General features: G+C 51.7%; 1 protein-coding gene across 4 annotated transcripts in view; it reads left to right on the top strand.

Annotated features, from left to right (window-relative positions):
• The window catches only part of FAM135B (family with sequence similarity 135 member B), a 281,764-nt gene extending 267,156 nt beyond the window's left edge, over positions 1-14,608 (top strand). For 3 of the 4 annotated variants that reach the window (XM_047843019.1, XM_047843020.1, XM_047843021.1), the window contains 7 exons: positions 1,103-1,269; positions 6,142-6,233; positions 8,213-8,310; positions 9,619-9,770; positions 12,060-12,170; positions 13,596-13,709; positions 14,113-14,608. In XM_047843019.1, coding sequence (XP_047698975.1) covers positions 1,103-1,269; positions 6,142-6,233; positions 8,213-8,310; positions 9,619-9,770; positions 12,060-12,170; positions 13,596-13,709; positions 14,113-14,318 — 940 coding nt within the window. In that variant the 3' untranslated portion in view covers positions 14,319-14,608. Of the gene's footprint in view, positions 1-1,102; positions 1,270-6,141; positions 6,234-8,212; positions 8,311-9,618; positions 9,771-12,059; positions 12,171-13,595; positions 13,710-14,112 lie in introns of those variants that run through there. The other variant, XR_007148766.1, reaches the window with a different exon arrangement.
• Positions 14,609-26,164: the final 11,556 nt, after the last annotated feature.

The following is a 26,164-nucleotide window of genomic DNA, read 5'->3' as shown; positions in this document are numbered from 1 at the left end:
AACTTTGGATCCCTTACTCATAAAGAACATTAAGTACCTATTACGCTCCTGTTGTCAGTTTAGCAAATAGAGGACAAGCAGTGCCCCAAGCCTGGTTGGGTTCTCCCGGCTGGCACCGTACTTCCAGCCTAACAGGGAGACAGAAAGACGAGAGAAGTGAGAGAGGGCAGCTGGGTAGATGGGATGGTTCCCGTGTGTGCACAGCTGAGCCAGGAGAAGGACCCAATCCGGGTAGTGAGTGTGCATAGAGACGGTGGCTAGGGGAAACTTTAGACACGACTACAGAGCAAATACGAGACACATGGTGATGATGGTGGTGGTGGTGATGGCGGTGGTGATGATGGTGGTGATAAGTCTGGCAATAGGTCATTGTTTTTTACTATTGAATCAGTCTCGAAGACTGTTTAAGCATTTTGCGTATATCGCTTAACATACAGAATAGTTTTATGAGTTCGATAATCGTGTCTTCTCTTTTGCAAATGAGGAAAGGAAATGCAGAGAGGTTAGGCGGGTGGCCCACAGCTAGTAAATGTCAAAGCTGAGATTCTGACCTTAGCAGTCAGACTCCCAAGTCTGTGCTCTCAACCACCCCCTCGTCCAAGAATCAGGCAAGCCCGGTGGGAAGGCATCTCAGACAGGCCTGAACGCACAAAGGCATAGGAGTAAGCGAACTTCATTCACGCAGGGAAACATGAGCAGTGTGTTCCCTACGGAGGCTAGGAGATGCTGCTGAGAAGCAGGTGGAGTCCAAGCCCTGGTAGCCTTGTGGGCCACTTTGGGAAACTTTCCCTCTGGGGAGATCTTTTCAAGGGTCGCATGGATCCCTAGAGCTGAACAGAATCTTAAAAGTCCCATTCCGTGCAGAAACCACATAGAAATCTGCAGAAACCAAGCCAGTAACGCTTTTCCCGGGACGCTTTCCTGGCTCCTTGTGGAGGAAAAAGCTTCCCTTACCAGCATCTCCCGGGGCCTCATATCCTGCCTTTGCTGCTCGCAGACACTTCTTTGTACATGTGCATCATTTCCACTCCCCAGCTCAACTCATCTCCTGCTCAACACGGCACACACAGCGTGGCTTCTGATTAATTAGTGTATTCTCCAGTTTTTATCAGGCCAAAGAAAAATTTAAAAAAGAACTGAAGATTGCTGGATTTCTGTACAGTGACTTATCTGTACTAGCTTCTGATATACCGTATTTCCCACCAGAGGAAGAGGAAGAAAATTTGGAAGATGGGATTCACCTGGTAGTCTGTGTCCATGGCCTAGATGGTGAGTCCCAAAAAGGGTTCCTCCGCAGAATTCTGTGCTATAAACCATTTATGATATTTATGAGTTAATTTGAGTCAGGTACTTGTTCAACTGTGTCACCAGCAACCATGGAGTGGTGGCACGTTGGTCTAGGGAAATGACATGGCCTTGTGCCCAAAGATGAGATCTCTGACACAAAAATCTTTTAAGTAAATGAAATACATAAAAAAGTGCAATAATGCAGTAATGGAATAATTAATGGAATGAAGGAAGGAAGAAATGAATAAGTAATGAATGGAACTAATGAACAAAAATAAAAGAAGGAATGGATGGATGGATGGATGGATGGAATGAAATATTAATGGGATGCATGAGTAGTTAGAATGTGTGGATTAATGAGACCCATGAGTCAATAGAAGGAGGGGAGAAATTCAGTGGATTCATTTCGAGGGGCTCAGGTTAGTGGCCCACGCTATGCTGTTGCCTACTTTTATTCATTTCTCACTTATGGGGCAACACCAGGCACTGTACCAAATTCTGGGATTGCAGAGACCCAACATGGTTCCTGATCTTAAAAAGTTCTTAACTTCGTGAGATTAGCCAATGCGGTCCAAGGGAAGAGAGAAGGGAGGGGGGAAAGGCTCCTCCCTACCCTGCCCCCTAAATGACCTAGTCCCCAGTGTCAGGTCTCTTTAGGGTTTCTGAGGTCAGTCCAAAGGCGCTGTGCTGTAAGATAACAGAACTTACCAGCTCAGCCTGGACCAAAGGCAAGAACTTGCTCCTGCCTCCCCTCGTGAATTTCAGCTTCTCCCTAACTGGCTGAAGAAAGCGATCAGATCAACTAGGGGTACGGGTGTCTGAGTTCTCCTCAAGCTCAAGTTTACATCATAATTGATCTGAAAGCTGGAATGTGGAACATGATTGGACATCCACTTTGTATGGACTCCAGTGCATAACTAGCGTCAGGCAAGAGAAAGGACTTCCCTGCGGCGACATAGGTGACGAGTGACAAAACCTGTGGTCACAGTCTTCTGCTGACAATTTATTAGGGAGTGGTGGTGTGCTGTCCTTCAAGGATACACTCTTCTTTATACTCTTAATTTTCAACCTGGGGGCTAATGCGTTTTATTGTCTGGCCCTATGCCTTGGGTACCAGGACACTCAGTCTAACGGGTCTATTTGGTGAAGTGTCCAATAATCCAGTGGTGAACAATAGATTTTAGAGGAGGAGGAGGAGAAGGAGGAGGAAGTGGAGGAGGAGGAAGAGAAGGAGGAAGGGGAGGAGGGGGAGGAAGAGAAAGAGGGGGAGGAAGTGGAGGGGGGAGGAGGGAGGAAGAGGAGGAAGATGAAGGGCGGAGAGGCAGCGGTAGCATTGGTTTATCATATCGACTCATCAGGGGCCAGACATCCTTCGAGATCCTTGACACATATGAATGCCATTGATCATCACAACCGCCCTGCAGAGTAGGTGTTGTTATTGTCCCATTATCACTGGGGAAACTGAGTCAGGGGGAAGCTAAGTGACGTGTGTAAGTTCCCACAGTTAATGTGGCTGAGCCAAGGTGAAAACCCAGTGGAGCTGTCAGGCTCCAGAGCCCATGGTTTTGTTCTGCGTTATGCCAACAAGTTCATCTCTTCCTCTGTCCAAAAGTCGGGCCCATCGCCGTTTAAGTTATCTTTTACAAAGATCTTGTCAAGGGGCACCTGGGTGGCTCAGTTGGTTAAGCGTCCAACTCTTGGTTTAGGCTCAGGTCGTGATCTCATGGTCTGGGGGCTCGAGCCCTGCATCTGGCTCTGCACTGACAGCATGGATCCTGCTTGGGATTCTCTCTCCGCCCCCCGGCCCTCTCTTTCTCTCTGCCCCTCCTCTGCTTGTGCTCTCTCTCTCAAAATAAATAAATAGGAATTTAAAAAGGATCTGGTCATGCCAGTCCATTACTGAAAACTCTTCTTTGTAGCTGCCAGGAGATAAAACTCCTGTCTCAGAAAGCTCCTAGCATGAAAAGCCCTGTATGTTCCTACCCTCCCCGCCATCACCTCCTGCCCTCTCCCTCCTGCGGCTGCATCAACTCCCTGCCTTTCCCAGGGATGTGTGCATCCCACACCACTGTGTCTGGTCACCCGCGGCTCTCCCTCCAGTGAGCTGTCCCCGCTCAGCTCTGATTTCAGCACTTCCCAAATCCCAGCCGTTCACCTACCCTTCCCCAGTTTTACTCCACCCAGGTACCTTGTACTATGACTCCAAACTTCATACTGCAATTGGCGTGTTTTTGGAATGTATTTATTTTATAAAAAGAAACGTCAGATGACTACCACAAATAAAATCCTGGAATCACTGGCCACCCAGGAGAGTAATGCTAAAAGTAATCACAGTGAAACGAAGATAATCTTACTGGAGCGGCCCCACCGTCAGAAGACGGTGCTTGAGACTCACGCGTCTGTCTCATAAAGTAAGAAGCTACTGAAGACGGACTTGATTTTTTTTTTTAATTTTTTTTTCAACGTTTTTATTTATTTATTTTTTTGGGGGGGACAGAGAGAGACAGAGCATGAACGGGGGAGGGGCAGAGAAAGAGGGAGACACAGAATCGGAAACAGGCTCCAGGCTCTGAGCCATCAGCCCAGAGCCTGACGCGGGGCTGGAACTCACGGACCGCGAGATCGTGACCTGGCTGAAGTCCGACGCTTAACCGACTGTGCCACCCAGGCGCCCCAAGACGGACTTGATTTTACGTGGGACTTCCGATCAGAAGGGCCGCAGACACAGTGACTCTCTCCCTCGCCGGCACCACGTGACACGGGAGCTACGGTCAGCTCAGCATCAGGTGGCACATGCCCCTCTTATCTGATAGTGAATTAAAATAAGAAAGACCCTCAATCTCTTCCTTAAAATGAGGAAGCTTGGGGGCGCCTGGGTGGCGCAGTCGGTTAAGCGTCCGACTTCAGCAGGTCACGATCTTGCGGTCCGGGAGTTCGAGCCCTGCATCAGGCTCTGGGCTGATGGCTCGGAGCCTGGAGCCTGTTTCCGATTCTGTGTCTCCCTCTCTCTCTCTGCCCCTCCCCCGTTCATGCTCTGTCTCTCTCTGTCCCAAAAATAAATAAACGTTGAAAAAAAAATTAAAAAAAAAATGAGGAAGCTTGTCAGGCCAGAGGCTTTTGTTCTTTGTTTTGTTTTTTTTTCCCACCATGCCTGTTGGAGAAGGAGCAGAGAAGCTTCACCAATGTTTGAACGATGTCAGAAACCTTGTGCTGACAAGTACAAGTATAGGCTTATCTACTGGGCAGAAGATCTTCAGAAAGACAAGTGATATCACACACAGGTTTTTTTATTTTATTTTGTTTTTTTAGTTTTGCTTTTTAGAAGGAGAGAGAGGGAGAGTGGGGGCAGGGAAGGGGCGGAGGGGTGCAGAGAGAGAGAGAGAGAGAGAGAGAGGGAGGGAGAGAACCTCAAGTAGGCTCCACGCCCAGTGCAGCATCCTACACGGGGCTCAGTTCCACAACCCTGAGATCATGACCTGAGCTGAAATCCAGAGCCGGACGCTCAACCAGCTGGGCCACCCAGGGGCCCCACACGCGGGTTTCTTTTGAAGGTCACTTCTTCAGCTCCAAGTACATAGGTCCAGACTCTACAGGGTTGTATAGGACCCACTTGTTCAAATTCCACTTCCCAGGATATGTTTATATCAACAGAGAACCGAAGAAATTGGTAAGAGTTATGAGTATTCATACAACTCTTCGTGATGTTCCCCAAAGCCCAAGATTTCTAGGCTCGTAAACACCCTCAGTGTAACACCTTGTCTGATCATATTTTCTGAGAATGTTTTGAGCTACAGCGAGTTCTCTCTCTCTCAGCAGCTGAAGGAGAGGGGACATTATCGTCCCTTACTTAGACTCCTCATGCTGAATATAAACACTTGCTACTCTTCTCTGTGAAGGCCATGTCCTGGAATGTCAGTAGGTAGCTTTAAATAAGAACAATGATGGGACCAAAGGGCCTAATTGTATTGTCAGAAATGAATAGGAAGAGGGACGCCTGAGTGGCTCATTAGGCTCAGATCTATCACTGATGGTTTACAAACTACTTTGAAACTGGTTATATGGTAAAATAGGTCACCTATCTATCCACCGACCAGCTTCTAGCTTTCGACTCTGCAGGGACCCGTTGGGGGAATAGGTCAAAAATCCATTAAGATGGAGTTGAGCGCCATAGTCTGCCTGAAATGTACGCTTAAGAATACTTGAATACGAAGCTTAGTCTGTTCTATTAGATGCATTCTCCACGTGATTTTTACGTCGGGTGCTACAAGATGCCCCAGATTCCTAAGCTGTCATTCCTCTGTCCCGGTGGTCACTGGGGACCAGACGGAGTCCATGAAGCTGGCACTTGCATGACTCCTGTTCCCAAGGACGATTGACATTTTGTTGCAGATAGAACTATGCCCCCACTGGCCGGTCTGGGGGACTTGCTGGCTGTAAGTGGCAGAACTAGACTTTGTATTAAGCAGGAAACTTGAAGGAGGGACATGTAGATGTCATATCGTGTCCCGTCAGCCAGCAAGTGGCACCCCTTGCCGTGAACAGAAGTGTCTGTAGAGGAGGAGGAGTGAGTGTATCTGTGATTGTTCTGTGTGTGGAATGTTCATGAGTCACACAGTCATGGATCAGGCAGTAATTCCCCTGAGGTAGGACTACTAGAAAGGCCGTGACCTTGTGTTGGGGGGTGGGGGGAAGCACAGGACCTCTAGGTTGGACTTGTTTTAGCTGTTTTTTTTATCTGCTTCATGAACAAATGGGACCTGGGGGGATTGGAGAAGAGGGGGAGCTGAATCCCTTGTGTGTCAGTTTTGATATGAGTAACCGTGGGTCTGGGGTGGGGGTGTCTCTCGTTTTTAGGGAACAGTGCCGACCTCCGCCTGGTGAAGACTTTCATAGAGCTGGGACTTCCGGAAGGAAAGCTGGACTTCCTAATGTCCGAGAAGAATCAGGTATGACCAAAACAATAAAAAACAAAAACAAAACAAAACAAAAAAACCCACATCAGAACTAAAAGAATCCCTCAATCATGTCCTATATGAAACCCTAAAGTCACCCTGGTTGTTCAAGGACGCTCAGCTAGAAGGGGGGCCTGCCAGAGAGCACTGGTCGGCACTCAGATGGGTTGGGAAGAAATGAGTCATTGTTTCCTTTTGGAGGGTGCAGAAATAGTACGGAGTGAAAAGATGTCCGTCAGGTGCCTGGGGCCTTTGGCCTCTGAGCTGTCACCCATAGAGCATAAATGATGGGAGTATCCCTGCGTCTCTACCGGGTGAAGGGGGGTGTCACAGGCGTAATTCAGCCCCTGTGATGCAGCCCTCATGGCAGAGGGTTTTAACCAGGGTACCCTGGGGACCATTGGACTGGATCTAACAGAAGTCATGAGTTGGTGTGTGTGTCAGGGGTGGGGGGTAGTCACTCAGGAATGATTATGTTCCGTGACCTGTTGTCATTATTTCTTGAAAGTTGTAAACGTCATGAGCAAGTGGATTTCCAGTACATCCCTTTAAAAGCACCCTGGTCAGGGGTGCTTGGGCGGCTCAGTCGGTTAAGCCTCCGACTCTTGATTTCGTCTCAGGCCATGATCTCACGGTTCGTGAGTTCGAGCCCCGTGTCGGGCTCTGCATTGACAGTGCGGAGCCTGCTTGGGATTCTTTCTCTCTCTCCCTCTCTCCCTGCCCCTCCCCTTCTCTCTGTCTCTCTCAAAATAAAGTTAAAAAAAAAGCTTAAAAAATAAGCAAATGAAAGCACCCTAGTTGCTATCAGTTTTTAAACCTACTCTGTCCTCCAGAACATTTCTCATCAAAGTCTGCTCCGCCCTTGTAATTGCTACCATGTATTCAATAACTCCTGTTAAGTTAACAGTACACAGCTGAGGAAACAGGGCCTGGAAGGCTGGGGGGTCTCGAACATAGCGGCCTCTGTCTTAACTGTGATGCGAATAGTTTACCGAATCCTTACACTGTGGCTAAGGAGCAGGCTGCATGGTCCGCCTTCAGGACTTGGAGAAGACAGGTTTGCACTGGGGAAGAACCGTCCCGGGCACAGGTCCTGTAAGCAGGAGAGCTGGCCTGCAGACGTGGTTCTGTCCCCCTCTGTGACACTGAGACATTGACCAGAGCGTTTCATCCCTCCAGAGCCTCAAGGACCATTGAATGGCAGGTGACAGTGAGCCAAAGGCCTTCTCTCCACTCCTCTTCTTCCCCACCCTGGTGAATACTCGTAAGGCCTGTTGTTCACCTCTGGAGCTGGTGCCCCGTGCATATGCAGGGAGCCCATGACACTGGCCGACAGTTCCACTAGTGAGAAATGGTTTTCATGTTGGCCCCGGATCCCCCTCCCCGGGGTTCCCATCTGTTTCCGAAAGTTCACCTTTGAAGTTATATAAACCAACCTAGTCTGTCTTCCCCATGCCCGCCCTTGAAGGTTTTCAAAGACACGGATGACGTTTCTCCTCTTCCTCTGATGCCCGCGTCCTCTGACAATCCGTGTGGAGTCACTGATGGCTTTGGATCCTTGCCTGGACGTGGCCTGGGAGTGTGGTCTCGAGGCTGAGCTGGGGAGAGGGCAGGGCTTTGGGGCCAGGCAGGCTTGGGTGCGAGTCCTGGTGGCACGGGGCTCACCCTCGGAGCCCGTCTCCTCGCGGTGCGGTGGGGCCAGCAGTCAGCGGGCACGTGCAGTGCCTGGCACGCGACGTGGCGGTAGGAGCTGCCTGGTCCGTCCATCCTGCTTCTCCCGTTCGTTTCCAGCCAACCCCCCTGACTGAGGGTTCTCCAGCGTCCCGAGTGTCCTCCTTAGAGCCCCGGGCTGTGAGCCCCTTTCCTTGGCGCTGAACCCCCCGCCCCCCGTGATCCCAGCACAGTTCCCAGAACGTGCCACCGTGGCCCAGGGAAGACCCCGCCCGACAGCCGTCCCCTCTCTCCTCTTCCAGGTGGACACATTTGCAGACTTTGATACCATGACAGATCGCTTGTTGGATGAGATCATTCAGCACATCCAGCTGTACAACCTCTCCATATCCCGAATTAGGTAAAAGGAAGCCACAGGGAGTTAATGCCGGGGGAAGAGGGGTGACCTTCCTGGATGTTGGCTGCGTACAGCTTCAGCGTACTGCCTTCTGTCCGCCACCGTGACAGGCTAACTTGTGACTTACTGGGGTAGACGACTCCCAGAGCGGAAGCGAGTGGGGGAGGAGGAACGTTGGGTAGCTCAGTAGGAAGGGACTGGGCTCCAACAAAAATCCCTCGGTTTGAACCGTTATTCTTCTAACACTCACACGTCCGAGTACCGACTGGGCCATGCAGACTCTTGCAAGCTTCCCAAATCTCGGAGCCTCTGGTTCCCCACCCGCCAGGCGGGACCAGCCCCGGCGTCCTGTGGCACCTAGCGGAACACGTCACTGCCTGGTGAGAGGTTTCCGTCTGAGCTCGTTCCTTCCTTCCGCTGTGGCAGTTAGCGTGGCTGAAATGTTTCGCGACTCAAGTGGCAGTAAATGGCTTGTGTCTTTGTGCGTTTGCCATTTGTGGACACGGTGGGCTGTCCTTCCACGGGCATTAGCCCGCTGAGGCCTCAGAGACAAAGTATCCCTTCTATATCTCACCATGAGGAGTCAGAGGCCCGTAGAGAGGAGGTGAAAGTCACAGGCCACCAGCGAGGGAAAGCAATCTCGTAGACTCCTGTTCATTTCCGTACGTGGCCTGCTTTACGCTCACCATGAGCAGAGGTGGGGCGCTGCATACCTTTCGTGTGCTAGGGTTTCGATCGACCGGCCCTCGATTGGATGATGACGGTGTGTTGGGTCCACAGATGTGTGAGTGGCCGTGTGACTGGAGCCGAGCATGTAGGAGGGTCTCAGACGGCATGAGCCGACAGCGGGCGACTCAATCAGTGTGAAATGACAGTGAGAAATGAGTACATTGCAGAGGCCGTCGGAAGGCAGGTCGTGAAGGGCCTCATAGGCCGGGCCAAGGAAATGGGGTTTCGTCCTGTGAACGAGCAGGATGGTTCAGTGCCCAGTGTGTATTTCAGAAAGCACCCCCGGGTGGCTGGGGAGGAGACACAGGGGGGCACACAGGGATGCTGCAATAACGCAGAGCCCGGCCACACGCCCGCCCTTCCGGCCACACTGGGCAACAGCGGCCTCGCTCCCAAGGCCTCCGTCTCAGGCGAACTGTGGCCAGAATCTGGAAACCCAGCGAGGATGGGCTAGCAGCCCCCATTCTCTTTGCCAGTTCCCCCGAATCGGGGTGGGGGAGGGAGGCGGACCCCGTGGTGCCGCCGCCCGCCCAGTCGCTGGCCTCCTGAGGCCACGCTCACGTGCCGTTTCTGTCCTAACAGCTTCATTGGCCACTCCCTTGGCAACATCATCATCCGGTCGGTCCTAACGCGGCCCCGGTTCCGGTATTACCTCAACAAACTGCACACATTCCTGTCGCTGTCCGGGCCTCACCTGGGGACCCTGTACAACAACAGCACGCTGGTTAGTACAGGTAAGACTCGCCCAAGCCCCGTCACCCCCGCCCCCCGCTATCCATTCGGAGCAGTGGGAAGATGAAAACAGAAGCAGGTGTTCTCCTCGATGGAATCTGGTGGCTTCAGAGCGTCTTCAGGCACGGGATGCCGAGCAAAGGCTTTGGCCTCGGAGAGAGGGCCTCTCGTTTGTGAGTCGAGTGAGCTCAGACTAGATGTGCCCCAGGATCTCATCTGTGAACAGAAGCGTGATGCCCCTGGGTCGTGGCTGGAAGAGACTGAGGCAGAGAAGTGTGGAGGGGGCAGGGGGCCTCGGGCTGTTCGGGCTGTGGTGACACATCCTCACGGACCAGGTGGCTTGTAAACGACAGAAGTGGACGCCTCACAGTCTGGAGGCTGCAAGTCCAAAACCAAGAAGCAGGCAGATTCAGGGCCCAGGGAGGCCCCACTTCCTGCCTCACAGGTGGCACCTTCTTTCAGCCTTCAGCATGACGACTCTGGCCAAGACATTTTCATCTCTCTGCTACTTAGTTTCCTTCCTTTTTTTTTTTTTTTCAATGTTTATTTATTTTTGAGAGAGGGAGAAAGAGAAAGAAAGTGCACGTGAACGGTGGAGAGGCAGAGAGAGAGGGGGACACAGAATCCAGAGCAGACTCCAGGCTCTGAGCTGTCAGCACAGAGCGTGACACGGGGCTCGAACTCACAAGCTGTGAGATCATGACCTGAGCCGAAGTCGGACACTTAGCCGACTGAGCCACCCAGGTGCCCCATCCTTACTTTTTAAAATGGGGCTGTGTATGTGTGTCTGTTTGTGTGTCTGTATGGATGCATTTGAGACATGGATACGTTTATGATGTGACTGTGTATGTTGTGTACCTTTGCATGTCTGTAAACATGTGTATCATCTCTCTTTGTGTGCAGTGGTGTGTGTGTGTGTGTGTGCACGCACGCGCGTGTGAGAATTGTTGAGGATTAAGCAGAAGGAAAGAAGAAGCTTGCTAACACACACACGCATCACCCGTAGCCGGATTCTCTTCTTCTCCCTGGCACGGCCCGCAGCTTTGAGGCTCCCACAATTTCCTCTGTACTGTCAGGTTGGGGACAGCACAGAGGGTAAGGAAGCAAGGTTCAATGAATCTTGGACAATGAGCAGACTTTCCAAGGTAGTGAACGGTGGGACACGTTTTCTGGTGCAGAAGAAATAGTGTGTGTAACAGCATAGAAGCATGGTGTAATCAGCAAACAACAGAAACGCAGGGTGACCGAGAGGGGCAGAAGATGACAGTGGTGCTCTCAGCAAAAGCCTGATGATGAAGGGCCCTGAGGGATGCGATGGGGGTGGACTGCCCAGCAGATGGCACGGATGCTCCCCAGGGGCCGGTGACTGCTGGAGCCCACGGAAGGCATCGGGTCTCGCTTAGCAGCTAGTTTATTAAATCACGCTCCTGACAAAGACTTCAGTGGTCCCCGATTGCCCCAATCCATTAGGTGGCACCTTGGGCCACCCCGAGGTTCTTTGCGCCCTGCCCAGCTCCCAGCCCCCTGCCACTGCTCCCCTGACCTTGCCTGACCCTCAGGGCAGACTGGGCTGCTGACCTTCCTCACCGATGGGGCAGATCGGTTGTCTGCCTTTCCGTTATTTTAAGGGCATTGCTGGAAATGATCATGACAAATGGAAGACGGCTCCTTGGCCGTTCTCTCTGTCCTCACAAACCGGGGAAGCCATCTTTGGGTAGAAACAAGTGATTTAAACCACATTTCACTTTTTTCACAATTATAATCTTGCACCGTTCCAAAAAGAACCGCATTGTATTCATTCCCTTGCGTTTGTATGAAACTCACTTTTGTCGTGGTGATGTCATAGTCCCCATCAGCGTTGGTGCCCCCATCACCAAGGTCAGGGATAGACTCTGACATGGAAGCCTGCTTTCAGTTTGTCTGTGTGCTACGTGGATCTGTAAGGACCATTCCTACCTACAGCTCTGCGTTTGGGATTCTTTCCTTTGGCTAGATTTATGGGAGGAGGTCAAATGGGCCGAAGGGTATGGAAGTGTCAGGACTCTTAATGCTGATCGCCGTATCATTTGATTTTATAACCCCGCCACGGGTACCTCAGAAAAATTTACCCCAACTTCCCAAGAATTGGGAAGAATTGCCAAATTCCCAAGAATTGCCAAAGTGCCTACTTCCCTCTTATTTTAAAATTCACTAAAAACCACAGTTTCACGTTAACCCCTCCCAATTATTATTATTTTCTCTCTTTATGTTCTTTCTTTCGTTTTTCTTTTCTTGCGTTTTTGTCTTTCTAGGCTTGTGGCTCATGCAGAAATTAAAGAAATCCGGGTCCCTTCTGCAGCTGACCTTCAGGGATAATGCTGATCTACGCAAATGTTTCCTCTACCAACTCAGCCAGAAAACAGGTGAGGGCCTTCCTCCACAGTACGTGGCTGTGGTCACGAGTGGGAGCTGGGGGTCCAGCCGTGAGACCCCAGATCACTTCACCACGGCGTCAGCATGCTCAGGGAAGGGTGTAGTCAGGAGGCCCAGCACACACAGCCTCTTCAGCTCACGGGGAGCCCGACAGCGACTCACAAACTCAGCTGCCCCCGAGGAAGGGCACCAAAGACCAGCCGAGGTGTGCGTAGGGGTCCTCTCGGCACACAGAAGCTGTGGCTGCTACTTCCTGCCAAGCCGTCTGCGCCCCAGTCACAAGCCCTGGGTCTGCTCCTTCCCCAGGTCGGGATCCCCCCACAGAAAGGGCACATAAGCACTGTCCGTTCGGGTGGGCGGTGCAGGGGGAGACAGGAGTCTGTCCCAGGCAGGGCTGAAGTCACACCTTCGCCCCCAGTGGACTAGGAGACGCACAGAGGTGTTGAAGTCCCCGTCCGTGCTGTGGGAATGAACGGAGAGCAGCAGTGGTCTGTGTGTCCAGGGAGGGAGCAGAGAGGTGACCGGGTGGCCTGCTCAGTCCTGCCGGGCAGGCCAGCCTGGCGCGGCCTCGGTCCCGTGTCCCCCTCCCCGTGGTCCTGTGAACGCTGCCCCTGCTGACGTGTCTGCACCTGTCTGAATGTGAGTCCGGCGTGGCTGCCGCCTGGTGTGGGTCCCCGGGCAAGTCCCGTCCACCGCGTGTCTGTGCCACGCCGAGCCTTCCGGACTCCCCCCGGCCCCGGGGGGCAAGGAGGGCAGAGGGGAAGCTGGACGACGGTGTGGTCGGCACAGAGAGCTCGGGAGCTGGGCTGACCCTGCAGAGCTGTCCTGAGGTGGCGCACGCGGCTGGTCCTTACGGTCCTGCCCTGTATCCGCCAGCCACTGAGGCAGGCTGGCCCCCAGCGGGTGGTCTTGGGATGTGACCTGGGATGAGAGGTCCCACCTTGCTGGAGGGGCACTGGGCTGAGGGCCTGGGGGGCAGTGTCTGCTGGCCCGTGCTGGGGTCTGAGGACGAAGGGACACACTGTGCCGTTCGGCCCCCCTGTCCCAGCGCCGGAGACCGGCTGCAGGCAGGGAGGCGCGTTCAGAGGCTGTCTTCCTCCTGCGGGTGACGGGATGAGCCCCGCAGGTTGGGGCTGTCCCCGTTGAGAAGGTGGAGTCAACACTGGCTTTCTTCCTCGTGCACTCAGTGCCGCTGCCCAGAGAGGTTCCCTTGTCACCTTCCTGTAGCTCCCCTTCCTCCCCTTGAGAGCAGCTCTCTCCGTACGTCCCTTCAGCATCTGTGGCTAATGGGACAGCAGTGCCACAGCCAGCTGGTCTTCCCTCTTCCCCTCTCCCGGGGCAAGTTCACAGAGTGTGTGCGAACCAGGAGGGCAGGGGGAGCCGCCTGGTGAAAGGCACCCTCCCGGCTCCTTCAGGTCTGCAGTATTTTAAAAATGTCGTGCTGGTAGCTTCTCCCCAAGATCGCTACGTGCCATTTCATTCAGCCCGGATCGAGATGTGCAAAACTGCCCTCAAAGACAGACACACGGGTAAGCCACATGTAATGTTTTTTTTAACCAACTTTCTGATTGATTGTTTTTTTATATGGATTTTGTTTTTTCTAAAAGAGAGAGGGCACAAGTTAGTGAGGGGCAGAGAGAGATAGAGAGAGAGAGAGAGAGAGAGAGAGAGAGAGAAGTGGGTCTCGAACTCACAAACCGTGAGATCATGACCTGAGCTGCAGTCAGATGCTGAACTGACTGAGCCACCCAGGCGCCCCCCTCCCCCGGCTTTCTGATGTAAAAAGCCCAAGTAAATTCGTGAAATCGACAGCGCCTTTGGGCACGGGGATGTCCCCCCTCCTGGGATGGGGACCCAGCAGGCCCAGTGTTTTTCTCCAGATCCCGCTGGCCGGTTCTGCCCCGACTTCACCTCCTTCTCCCCTCCTCCCAGGGCCCGTGTACGCGGAGATGATCAATAACCTTCTGCGCCCTCTGGTTGAGGCCAAGGACTGCACTTTGATCCGACACAACGTGTTCCACGCCTTGCCCAACACTGCCAACGCCCTGATTGGCCGAGCCGCCCACATCGCCGTGCTGGACTCAGAGCTCTTCCTGGAGAAGTTCTTCCTGGTGGCGGGGCTCAAATACTTCAAGTAGTAGGGGGCGGGGGCCTTGCCGGAAGCCTGGCGATCCTCGAGAGCTTTAGCTGAGACGTCCTTGTACAGCCCGCTGCCACTCCAGGAAGAGCTCGGAGAGGAAGGCACCGAGGCAAGGAGGGTGGGGTGGGACCGGCCATTCGAGGTGCTTCCATTTTGGAGATGTGGGAAAGCTGAACCAGTACAGTAACGCAGAAGACAAGACTTTGCCCGAACCTGTCTAGCCACCTGGAGTCTCCTTCAAGATATGGAGGGAAACTATGACAAAATAAAGCAACAGAATACTTGGGAGTTGGCGAGCCCACCTTTTTATCCACCACCGGCTCCCAGAGAGATCGTTCTTGATTTGCTAGGTTTGTCCGGTATGTTTCTAGCTCATAGCTTTATCATTCTGATTCAATTAAGTGCATACAAGCATTTCAGAACTCAGGTTAATCTCTGTGCAGAAGTGGAACATATTTGTGTACATATAATCCTCGATAGATTCACATGTGCCACTCGTTCGAGACAGTGCGATGCCCACGCGATCATTCTCTCCTCATGTTTTCTCAACAAGGGGCAAAGGAATGCTTTATAAACTCCAATTCTGTTTCGTTAGCAGCAGTGGGTTGGGTGATGCAAGGTATGGGCGGGGGGGTAACGGTGATGCTCTGATGCAGGTTTGTTACAAAGAGAAGTAACTAGAGGGGACGAGGTGAGCTCATTGCTTCACCTGCTTCTCCAGACTGTCTATGCAGAGCCCTGGCCCACAGGTTACTTCTGTGATTGCTTAAATCTCTGTCTGTAGTCAGGAAAACGGACTTAGGGTAAATCTAAGGGGTAAAGCGGAAGGGGGAGCTGGGATTAATGCACATGCGTCAGGCTTCTGCTGATACGCCTCCAAAGAAATGCTATGTTAGCATTTGATGCAACTGCAAAAAAAAACAAACAAATAAAACCATTACCATGGCCAGCCGCTGCTTCTCTCCGTGGAAGGAGAAACATCTAAACGGAGGAGTGCTGGATTACAAACCTCAGGGGAGCTCTAAGAAGGTGCTGGTTATCTTTCCATAGAAATGTCTTCTTGCCTTAGGAAAATAAAGGGCTAGGAGAGGTCACCATTGATAAAAACCAATGGACGACAGGGACAACAGTGAGATCAGAGAGGAGGACAACAGCCAGATTGCGGACCCAGCTTAAATAGTTAGTGGCAAATGACTTAAGGGAAGTTTTGAAAATCACCGGGATGTTTGATATGGTCTCATAGACTGTGTAGACTCTTGGCCTAAAGGAAGGCCGGAGAATCACCAAGTTGTACTAAAGGAGCACGTGGACCAGGACAGTGGGGATGATTAACACAGAGACCCATCTTCAGGAGACAGAGGCTCCTGTTTCTGCAAAATCCCCTTCTAAAGTGCGGAAAATCACCTGCGACCAGATTCCCGGTCCCAGCACCTGGACCGTGACCTTAGGTCACCAGTGCCATGGTCATAAAACCAAGCAAGTCTTGGCTCATCTGAGAATTTTAGTCCTCACATATTAACAGTGAGACTTTACAAAACAAATGCAGACCAACGAGAAACCAATGCAGGTGGGCAACTTTGCAGGATCGTAGACTCCTGGGTTCCTTGTGAAAGGAGAAGGCAGGTGGGGGGGGGGAGGGGTGGAGTTGAATGAGCCACAAAGGCAGACTTTCACACGATGGAGTTAGGGCTTCTCTGTGGGTCTTCTGCGAACTTTCTCTGTGTCCTAGGCTTAACCCGTATGGGATCAGTAAGTCCTGAGGGTCATTTTCCAAGTTCCCAATGTACATAGACTCTGATTACTCACGAATGGTGCCGACCCGGTGTATAACCCAGGAGGAATCCGTTCCCGCAGTGGAGCCCACGATGTGGTGTTTCCTGGTCTAGACAAGTGTTCATGGTCAGTGCAGGACTGTACGTTTGTAGCAACCTCTCCTTTTTGGCCAAATGCAGAGCCCCTCCGATGAGAGCATTTCATTTTGTGTTTCCGACACCCATCAGCAAAGCTTGTCACTCCCTGGTCATTTGCAGACCGTGTAGCCAGTGGTTATGGAGCCAGGGGGAATCTGATGACCGTCGTCTTTTCCAATAACCAGATGCCATTTTTAACTTCAATATGCTGTCTGGACATGGTAAGAACTAATGGCAATAAACGTCCAGCTGCATGGTGCACCCCTCTTTTACAGGGGTGATCTCCTGTCTTTGTAAACCCTCTCTGGCCTCTGAGCATCTATTATATTGTGTAGAAATTACATCTCTATATTGTAAATAAGAGTGTCCAGTGTTGTGCGTCATGCCTCATTTGAAAGGCTTTTTTATGTCTCTTTCTATTGAAGTATAGATACCTAATATACATATATATATATACACACATAAATATATATATATATATAAAATGTAAAACAGGGACATTATATTATTTATTATAAAAATTATAAACAAAATGCCTGCCAAGATAATGGTCTAGTATGTTTTCATTCTCAGCGTATTTTATGTTTTTTGTTTTTACGATTTGTTAAGTCTCTCAGAAGTAGTTAGAAATAAACATCGCTACTATTGAGATCAACTGGAATTGGTTGTTCACAAGCCAAATACATCCAAGAAGCAGGGTGAACCTAGTGTCACCCGGGGGCAGGACTAATACCTCAATGGCAGGTTGAAAGCTCTGGAGAAGGTGAGCCCCAGGGAGAAGGAGGGGAGAGGATGGGCTCCTGCTGGTGACCGCGCTCCCCAGGTGGGTGCAGGGGGACTTCCGGCCATGCCAGATGCGAGCAGAGATAGAAGGCACAGTCCCTGCCCTCGAAGAACACAGCCTTGTTATGAAAACCGGATAGATCGAAGGTGAGGCACGGGCAGGTGCAAGGCAGTGATGGAGGGCCGGTCTTCATGGCCTGGAAAAGGCTGTGAGTGAGATATTTGCTCTGCACAGCTGGTCACCGCCAAGGGCACTCATTCACCAATTCATTCATTCATTCATTCATTCATTCATTCACTCATTCATCATTTCATTCATTCATCATTCATTCATTCATTCAGCAAGTGTGTCTTGAGGGCCTGCTGTGCTAGGAGGTCCAGGTAAGATTGAGCAGCTCGTAGTCTGCTCAGATGGGAAGGTGACGTAGGTCGGCACCCCCCGGGGGTAGGGATCAGAATGTGCTCAGAGGAGAGATACACAGCCCACACTGGGGGTGTGTGGGGTCAGGAACAGCCTCGTGCAAGGTAGGATTTCGAAGGCCAGACACAGGGCTGAGTAAGGCTTGGCCTGGGGAAGGTGGGTTGCAGGGAACCCCCCGGGCAGGGAACGGAATGACCGAAAGGCTCAAGGAGAGAGGGCCAGGACCTTCGGCACACTGGACGGGCTTATGGGGACGGTGTCCGGGTCCCAGAGTGACAGAGCAGGGGCGTGAGAGGTCAGCCACCACGCCAGACTCTCTTCTCTTTCAGGAGGAAATTTTTGCTGTTGACACTAGTAGGAGAGTTTCAGAAGCGGGGCCTCTGTCAACCCTGTGTTCATGTCCTTCCCCTGGGTTAACTCCTAGGACAGACCCAACCCTCTGTCTTATGGGACGCCCAGGGCCACATCTGCTCCCCCCAGCTCACTTCCGAAGACAGTGGACGTGTCTTCCCCGCTCCTCGTGGAGAGAAAGCTGGAGGGAATGGCAGTTTGGTTAAACCATTGCAATTATCATTATTGTTACTATTTTCTGCTTTTCTCTTTTTCTTTTCGTGCATGGAAACAATCAGGTGAGATTCCTGCACTGGTATTTGGAGTGGCCACACTGATCGCTCTTGATCATTTGATGTTTATTTTTTTAAGTCTATTTATTTATTTTGAGAGAGACAGAGACAGCACAAGCGGGGCGGTGGGGGACAGGGAGAGAGGGAAAGAGAGAATCCCAAGCAGGCTCTGTGCTCTCAATGCAGAGCCCAACAGGGGGCTTGAACTCCTGCAACCTCGAGATCATGATCTAAGCCCAAACCAAGAGTCAGATGCTCAACCGACTGAGCCACCGGGCGCCCCGATCATATGATGTTTATGTGGGCGGGGAACGTACGGAGCCCTTCGTTGACAACTGCACAATCTGCAGCCCCACCAGGTTGAGGTAACTTGCCCAGAGCTACAGCCCCTCATTCAGTCGTGGATATTTCCTAACAGCTGCCCACGAACCAGGCATGGGTCACAAAGCACAGGGAAACAAAAGCGAAGCAGCCCCTCCTGATGGAGTGTGCGTGAGAGGGGAGGGTAGAATGCAGAAAGCCATAGGCATGGTGAGGTGGCAAAGGCCAGTTCGGAAGGAGCCCATGGGGCTGGGGGTGGTGGTGGTGGTGTGCCAACACAGTATGTGAAAGGGAAGGAACAAACTAGAAAATAGCGTGTGATCCAGGTTTTCCGTGAAGACCGAAAACATTGAAAAGGGCTAGGACGTGACCAAGTATCAGTGAGCCCTCACTTATGCGAGATGATGGCATCCCTCCAAGTCATGCCCATTGAATTGAAAGTCTGCTCTTGGGACGCCGTTTTTTTGGGGTTTCATAGAGTATATTTCTGAGCATCAGCGATAACCGGGGCTGCTGTGTACCGTTGCACAGGTTGTGTAAAAACACATGGCAATGACACAGAGAGGGAGAGTTGTGCTTTCTTGTGTCATTCTTGCGAGGTATCCATTCCAACACCCTTAGGGAGGACGTGTGTCCGTCTTTAACTGATGGAGCAAAGCAGCATATGCTAACACCTGCATCCATGTTGTTTGTTTCTTCTTTTTTCATTTGCTTCCTCTTCCCATGCCTTATTGCGTACCTATTTTGTGCTGGGTACTGAACTGGACTATGCAGCTATTCGCATAAATCATGCAATCCTAAATAAACACTAAAAGGGTCTAGGGGGGGATAATAAAATTTAGTGTTTTATTTTTCACTGTTAGTTTTGAAATTAACGCCATGGGACCTCCACGTTGGAGGAGGAACAATGAATTTTTCCTCCAGGCTCTGTCTGATGGTTAGCATCCTCAGCTTTGCCCTTCCGGAATCCTCCGGATTGTGCACACGGGTCTCCATCCACGTGTCACAAAGCAGGGATGAACTTCAGTGACGTTACAAGTCTTTCTGTGTCCCTTCCTCCTTTCCTTTTTCTTTTGTTCCGTTACTTTTTCGTTCCCTTTTTTGGGGGGGTGGGGGAGGGCTTTGTCCGTGGTACCTCTAGCATGATGCATAATGCTAGAGATGTCTCTAGAAAGCGCTATTAAAAAGCTAGCACAGCAAAGCCATTCCCTTCCCGCGTCTTTTCAGGTGAATGGGAATAATATGCTTTGCTTCCCAGTGGGCTGAACTCTCTACACCAATTTTCATTTTAGGGAAAAGGGCCCCGGTGCCTTCTGTCCCACAAAGGACTGTCCCCGGTCTAGAGCTGGACTTCTGGACCAAATGTCAATGTGTGGATGCTGCTGAGTGATGCTTCGTTAATGTCTGAAACAGGCTGTTTCCCATTTGTGATCTCTTCACAGCCACGGTGTGAGGTGCAGAATGTGTGTGCTTTCATTCCATAGATGTGGTTGTGATTATATGGCTTTAAAATCGTCCTCAGACTCAAGCCTTCATGCTTCATCACCGACTCAGAGCTTCTGGAGCTAAACCAAACCTCAGCTCTGATTTGCTCCTTTTTACCAAATGAAGGAGCAAAGGAACGGGAACAGCGTGCAGGGCTCCGCGTTTGTCGGCGAGGACTTTCACGCAGAGGATTTCGTTTCACAGCCACACAACATACAAACGATGCTGGTTACACTTTACTTAACAAGGGTCTCACGGCTCAGGAGAGGAGGACTCAGGGTTTGGTCCCCGAGCCTCTATGTCATCTGTGAGGCCGTGATTCCTCCAACCCAGAGAAGTTCATAAATCACAAAAGCCACCCACCCATCTTGTGAAAATCCATGCCCGGGCTCAGTCTGCATTGTCTAAACCGCACTCTTGTGAGCTTTCCACTACAACACAATGCTTCAGAGCCAGCGGACTAGATGGCAGACAGCACGGTTCTGTGACAGAGGTGGGCTTAGAAAGCATGGTCAGTAAGCACGGTCTGGCGGTCGGCTGGCCTTCCGTGTCCCTCCGCCACCGTCTGAAGGCTCTCAGTCCCGCTAGCCCAAATCCACTCTTCCCAAATCGGAATGCCTCTCCTTCCACTGTTGTGCTAGGCTGCCCTCTTCCGTTTACACCTGCTACTCCCACACTGGAATATTCACCCGGGGATCAATTCCTGTGCCGTGGGCTTCAAGCATGCACCAGATGCTTCGCGGCCTGTTCATCCCTGCTTCCCGGTGAATCTGGGCTCCTTGTCCTACCGTCAGAGATACGTTTTCTTAGGATTCCAGGAACCGCTCCTTTCTCATTCATTGTCACGATGTCATCTGTGTCCGTGTAGGTCTCCCGCACGTGTACATGCTTTTTGAGAGCAGGAACCATGCATAGACAGTGCGTTCCTGCTGCCCTCACCATTGCCTGGCACGGAGTTGGGGTTCAGTATTTTCTGGAAGGGCTCGTTCCTCTTCGAAAGCTCACGTTTTCTTCTCTAACCCCTTCGCCGATCCATAGTAGCTGATTCTGATGCAGGGAGGGGTTGACATTGGGCCATGTTTCCCCTGTAACCTTCCGAATCTGCAAGAGCAAAGTAGTTCCATGAGCTCAGACATCACACTGGAAGTTTCATTTAAATGGGAAGAGCCGTTATGTCTCCGGGGCATGCTTTTAAGCCAGTGGGGACGGGGTCAATTTCCTTAGCTATAAAATAGATCTGAAAGTACTTCAAGAGATAGTTGAGGGGCAGAGGAGAAAGGGAAAACAGAGTCTGAAACAGTGGCTGTGTCGAGTGGGTGTTTTAAAATTTGGGGGCGGGTAGCTTAGGAATGTTTTATGGCAAAAATTTGGCTAGAGGGAATTTTCTCTGTAATACACCGAGAAACTTTCTACACGGCCGGCCTCAAAGTGATTCGTACATGATGCCTTGCGGTGGGGGGATCGCCTATGAAGTGTCAGGCTTAAGCTTCCAGCATTCAGAACGTTCCATTGTGATTCCAGGGGCCTCCAAGGCGGAGTTTTCCAGCTCAGTTCAGTACCTAATTAGATGATCTATGGAGTAAAGCTGTTTTCTTGCTCAGGGTAGCGTTGTTGGGCGGTAAGAAAAGGCAAGGACTTGGCACACAGCTGAGAACAATATTACATTAATGTAAGACTCCGGGAAGTTTGAATTCTGTAAGTGTCACTCAGAATGTTTTAATTGCATCGAACTGAGAAGACATCTTGAAATGTCTTTTAGCCCAAGGTTAAATTTACCGCGTTTGGGAAAATACCCTGTCTTATGCTTCTTGTTCCGGAAAGTTTAAAAGTTTAATAATAATCCAGGTACGTCCGGTAACTGGCACATGTCTTTGTTTGTTTGTTTGTTTGTTTTTTCCTTTAAAGAGAGCACCTCATTTTGTCCCACCTACTGTCTTGTCTGAATGTAACCTCATATGAAAGTCTGTGATTTTAGCTTCATTCACCGTTTTCCTGTAACTTACTCTCGAATGCATTCCTTTTCCAACACTGTTTAGTCTCTGCCTGGTTCTATATAAGCACCAGTGACTACAGAAATTTTTCAGACAGGACCCTGCCCTTAAAGAATTTATAATCTAGTAGGGGGAGCAGACACCCACATAAACGGAAGAATGTTCATGTAGATAGAGTAATGAGTCAAGAGAACATGTAGGAAACATTGAGAATACCATCAACCCAGTGCCCATTAAGACAGATCCCTCCTGGCATGGGAGTCTGGGCACCTCTACAGGCTCTGGAACAGAAAACCAGCCCCAGTGAGATGCTGTGGTGATCTCTGCCATGCCACTCAGGTAGAATCTCATAGCTTCGTTGGGGCCACCATCCCCAGGTCAGCGTCAAGTTAGGAAAGTCACAAAAGGAGAAGCTGGATGGTGCGTGTGACAGCCGGACCTGTCAAGAAACACCACCACTTGAGCGGCATTGTCCCCGCCCGTCTGTTGTCCAAAGTCACTGGACACTCTGTGACTAGTCTCACCTAGTCTTACTACTTCTTTTCCAATGAATAGACCAACATCGCCTATCAAATAGACAAAAGGCACAGCAGTAGTGTCTGTGAGCAACGCCACACTCAGATCTGACTTCCAGAGCGAGCCTGTGGCTTGTGTCTGTTGATCAGCCCGCACAGGATTCTGGAGTTTATTTTATTTTATTCCAGGTTTCTTTAGTTTTCCAATGCGACCTTCTACATTGCAGAAGGCAAAGAGAGGCAGGGTCTTTTGCATGGTCCCTTTCTCTGAAAAAGAACTTGAATGTACAGCTTGCTGTCACTGTGAACTCCTAACGCGTATCTATTCTGGTGACGATGTCTGTATACAACGATCATCGTCTCCCACGCACACCCTCGCACACTGTCTGCAAAAAACGATAGTGAAATAACAAAGTCCATAGTGCCAATATAATCCCACTATTTTTCTACATTTGCTCTTTGGTTGGCATTTTGTGCAGCTCGTGATGTGTATAGATGATAAACAACAACAATAAAATCTTTGGACTTTCTTTTGCCAGGACTGTGTGTTTATGGGACGCACCGTAGCCACCCTCCAGGCATGTAGTTAGGGCTGAAGGAATTATTTCTATGTGTGTGGAGAGGACGTTTGGGGCATGGGTGTTATTTCTAGGATGCACACTGTAGGAAGTTTCTCGGGTTTCCCGGGGTGGCCGATCCGAGCAGGGAAGGGACTCCAAACGGGATCCTCGGAGGATCAAGGCGTTATTCAGTGAACGGGACACCTGGGTCTTTGTCCCGGCAGTCAAGGCACCCAGATTACTTGGGCTTTTGAACAACCAGAGCCGCTCTTTCAAAATGCCTCTGGAGCGATGCATTCTTGGTCTCTGGATGCAGCTTGGTTGAGCGTGTCTGGAGGGCCACGTGGGCGGGAGGGTCCTGTCTCCCGCTTTGCTGAGAGGTGGGCCAGGATGAGGGTCAGGACTACAGCCTCTGACCAAAAAGGAGCCCCTGGGCAGTTCTGTGGTTGGTGTCCACACCCCGGCGGCCACAGCCCACGGGACCGAGGATGCACAACGGAGCCAAGGACAGACCTTCTGTAGACGGGCAGACGGGCAGAACGGGGGTGGGGAAAGTTAGCCAAACCACCAAGGAGCTCTCTGGACTCTAAGCTGGAGAATGTAGCGAGCCTCCGGCGTTAGCAGTCCCAGGAGGGGAAAGTCAGAGAGCCAGCCCCAGCAAGCGCCGCGTCACCGCAAAGCAGGGCAGTGGTGGGAGGGGGCTCGCCACGGAGGGGGCAGCAAGCTGACCAGCCCCTGGACCTGCCTTGGATGGGTCCCTGATTCCAGTCTCTGTGGGATCAGGAGAAGCCACAGTCCTGGGATCCCGCGCGTTGCTGAGGACTCTGCATCTAAGCCAAGGTCAGGACCCCCGAACGAGGGGAGTTCAGAAACATGTGACTTGGGGTAAAAGGGGTTCGTTTAAACGATCACAGCTTAAAGACACTCTTCCCGAGTTTATATTCTATGTGTTTTAAAAAGTTTCTTTACATTCATTGTTCAGACAAGCCCGTGGAATAGGGGGAGCGGATGGGATTGTCCCCAATTTGGACAGAAAGAAACTTGGAGTCCGGGAGGCTTAAGGCATTAATCCCCTGTTTCCACGATAATCCTTGGGGACGGCAAGACTTACATCCGGCTCTAATTTTAGGCAAACGTTTTAAGAGTCTCTGGAACCTGGGGCGCCTGGGTGGCGCAGTCGGTTAAGCGTCCGACTTCAGCCAGGTCACGATCTCGCGGTCCGGGAGTTCGAGCCCCGCGTCGGGCTCTGGGCTGATGGCTCGGAGCCTGGAGCCTGTTTCCGATCCTGTGTCTCCCTCTCTCTCTGCCCCTCCCCCATTCATGCTCTGTCTCTCTCTGTCCCAAAAATAAATAAACGTTGAAAAAAAAAGTATAAAAAGAAATATATTTAAAAAAGAGTCTCTGGAACCTGAAACCGATGCTTGAAAGTGTCAGGAAAGGTGCACTGCAATTACCACAGACTACAAGGGTGCCCTCGCCCATCATCCTGGGGGACCCTCACCAGTGTCCGTGCCCATCAACCTGGGGGACCGTCACCAGGCTCCGGAAGGCAGGACCAGGAGGGAATAAATGCAACGAACAGCACTGCATTCCCCGGGTCCCCTCCTGGGTCTACTGGTACCTTCCATCAGTGCAGATGCAGATGAAGAAATTTTTAGAGCGGTGGCTAAGAACAGCAGCCGGGGGGGCAGGCAGTAAGGACGCAGGAGGGCACCTTGGCCAAGAAGGAATGGGAGGCAGGAGAGGAGGACAGTTTGAACCAATACACCACGTGCCTCAGGCTTCCGGTTCAGAGACCCTAAGTCAGTGTGCAGATGTGACACGTAGGGGAGCGTGCATGGGCACGTCCTTGTCCCCTGGCCCGAGAGCATCCACTGGACACCCCTTTGGTGTCGGACAGCTGGCCAGGCACTTTCGTAATCCCCCGAACCAGTGCTCCTGTCCGTGTCTCAGGGCTGAGAACACTGGTTAAGCAACGTGCCTGGGTTCACACTGGAGCTTGGAATTGGTCTCTGAGGCACTTCATCTCCTCCTCAGAGTAACCTATAAGACTCTGCTTCATCTGGCCCCTTGTCCCTCTCCCACCTAATCTGCTTCCCTCCCCTGCACACCTCCTCCCCCGGCCTTGGTCTCTCCTGCCCCACACATGGGCCCCCACCAGCACACCGTTGCATTCGATGCTCACTCCTTCCAAGTTCGCTCCTGCCCTTCCCTCCGGCCTTTCCTGCAGAGCCGCCCCGTTAGCGAGGCTTTCCCAGTTCTCCTGATCTGGAGCCTCCCGGCTCCCCACCTGGACCCCAGACACTCCATCGCCCCCTTCCTGCGCCTCATTTTCTCCCCGTGGGCACTCAGCACCCTCAAATGCGCTGTCTTATTTACGTTATTTGTTGTCTTTCCTCACTAGAGCGCCAGCTCCATGAAGGAGGGATTTGTTTTTGTGTTTTGCTCTGCTTTCAACTTCTGAATTCCCGTGCCCTGGCACATAGTACGGCTTTAATCAGAACTTGATGCGTGAGTGAATGAACGCATGGATGGGCTTTTGGCTCACGGTAGGTGCTAATGCTCCCGGGCTAACCAATGCGGCAGAAAGGGCTGCAGCTGGCCGCCTCCCTGGGCGTCTCTAACCAGCCCTGTCTCAGCACCCGGGTCCTCTCCAGCATTCTATTACCCTCTCCTCCACGGGGGAGGGGGGAACAGCCCCGAGGCTGCAGGGATACAGCTGTGGGGAGCCCCCACCCGCCGCCTGGGTCCCGCACCTGAGCGGTGCCGGCAGCACCGGCAGAGACAGCCGGGCACGGCCTGCAGGGGGCGCCCGAAGACTAGCGAATAGGGCACCCGCGGCGGCCCGGAGGTTCAGCTCCCCGGCTGTGCCCGCCCACTTGGAATCTGAGCGGGAAAGAGGAAGGTTGGAAGTTATTTGGGGGAGCGAGAGAGGAGCGTGGAAGTCAGGAAGCTAGAATCGGGAAGGGGCAGCAAGACCTTTTCGGATTTTTAGCCAGGACTAACAGGGTGAAGGAATTTATCGCGATGGAGGCGCGGGGGGTGCAGTCCCTGCCTCCGTCCTTGTAAGGAGAGGCTGGTCTCCCAACGGGCCCAGCTTGCTACGCAGGGAGCTAGAAGCTTGCCTTCTCGGACGGGGTGCCTGACTCCCCTCTAAAATAGGGTGTCTGCTCCTCTCATTTCCACGGAACCCCCTGCTGCCTGTGGGGCAAAGGGAATCCTTAGGAGACGCGCA

The sequence above is a fragment of the Prionailurus viverrinus genome, chromosome F2 (genome assembly GCF_022837055.1).
Source record: "Prionailurus viverrinus isolate Anna chromosome F2, UM_Priviv_1.0, whole genome shotgun sequence".
NCBI classification, from domain to species: Eukaryota; Metazoa; Chordata; class Mammalia; order Carnivora; family Felidae; genus Prionailurus; species Prionailurus viverrinus.
Note: the sequence above shows the minus strand (reverse complement) of the source record. Positions and strands in the feature narration are given on the sequence as shown.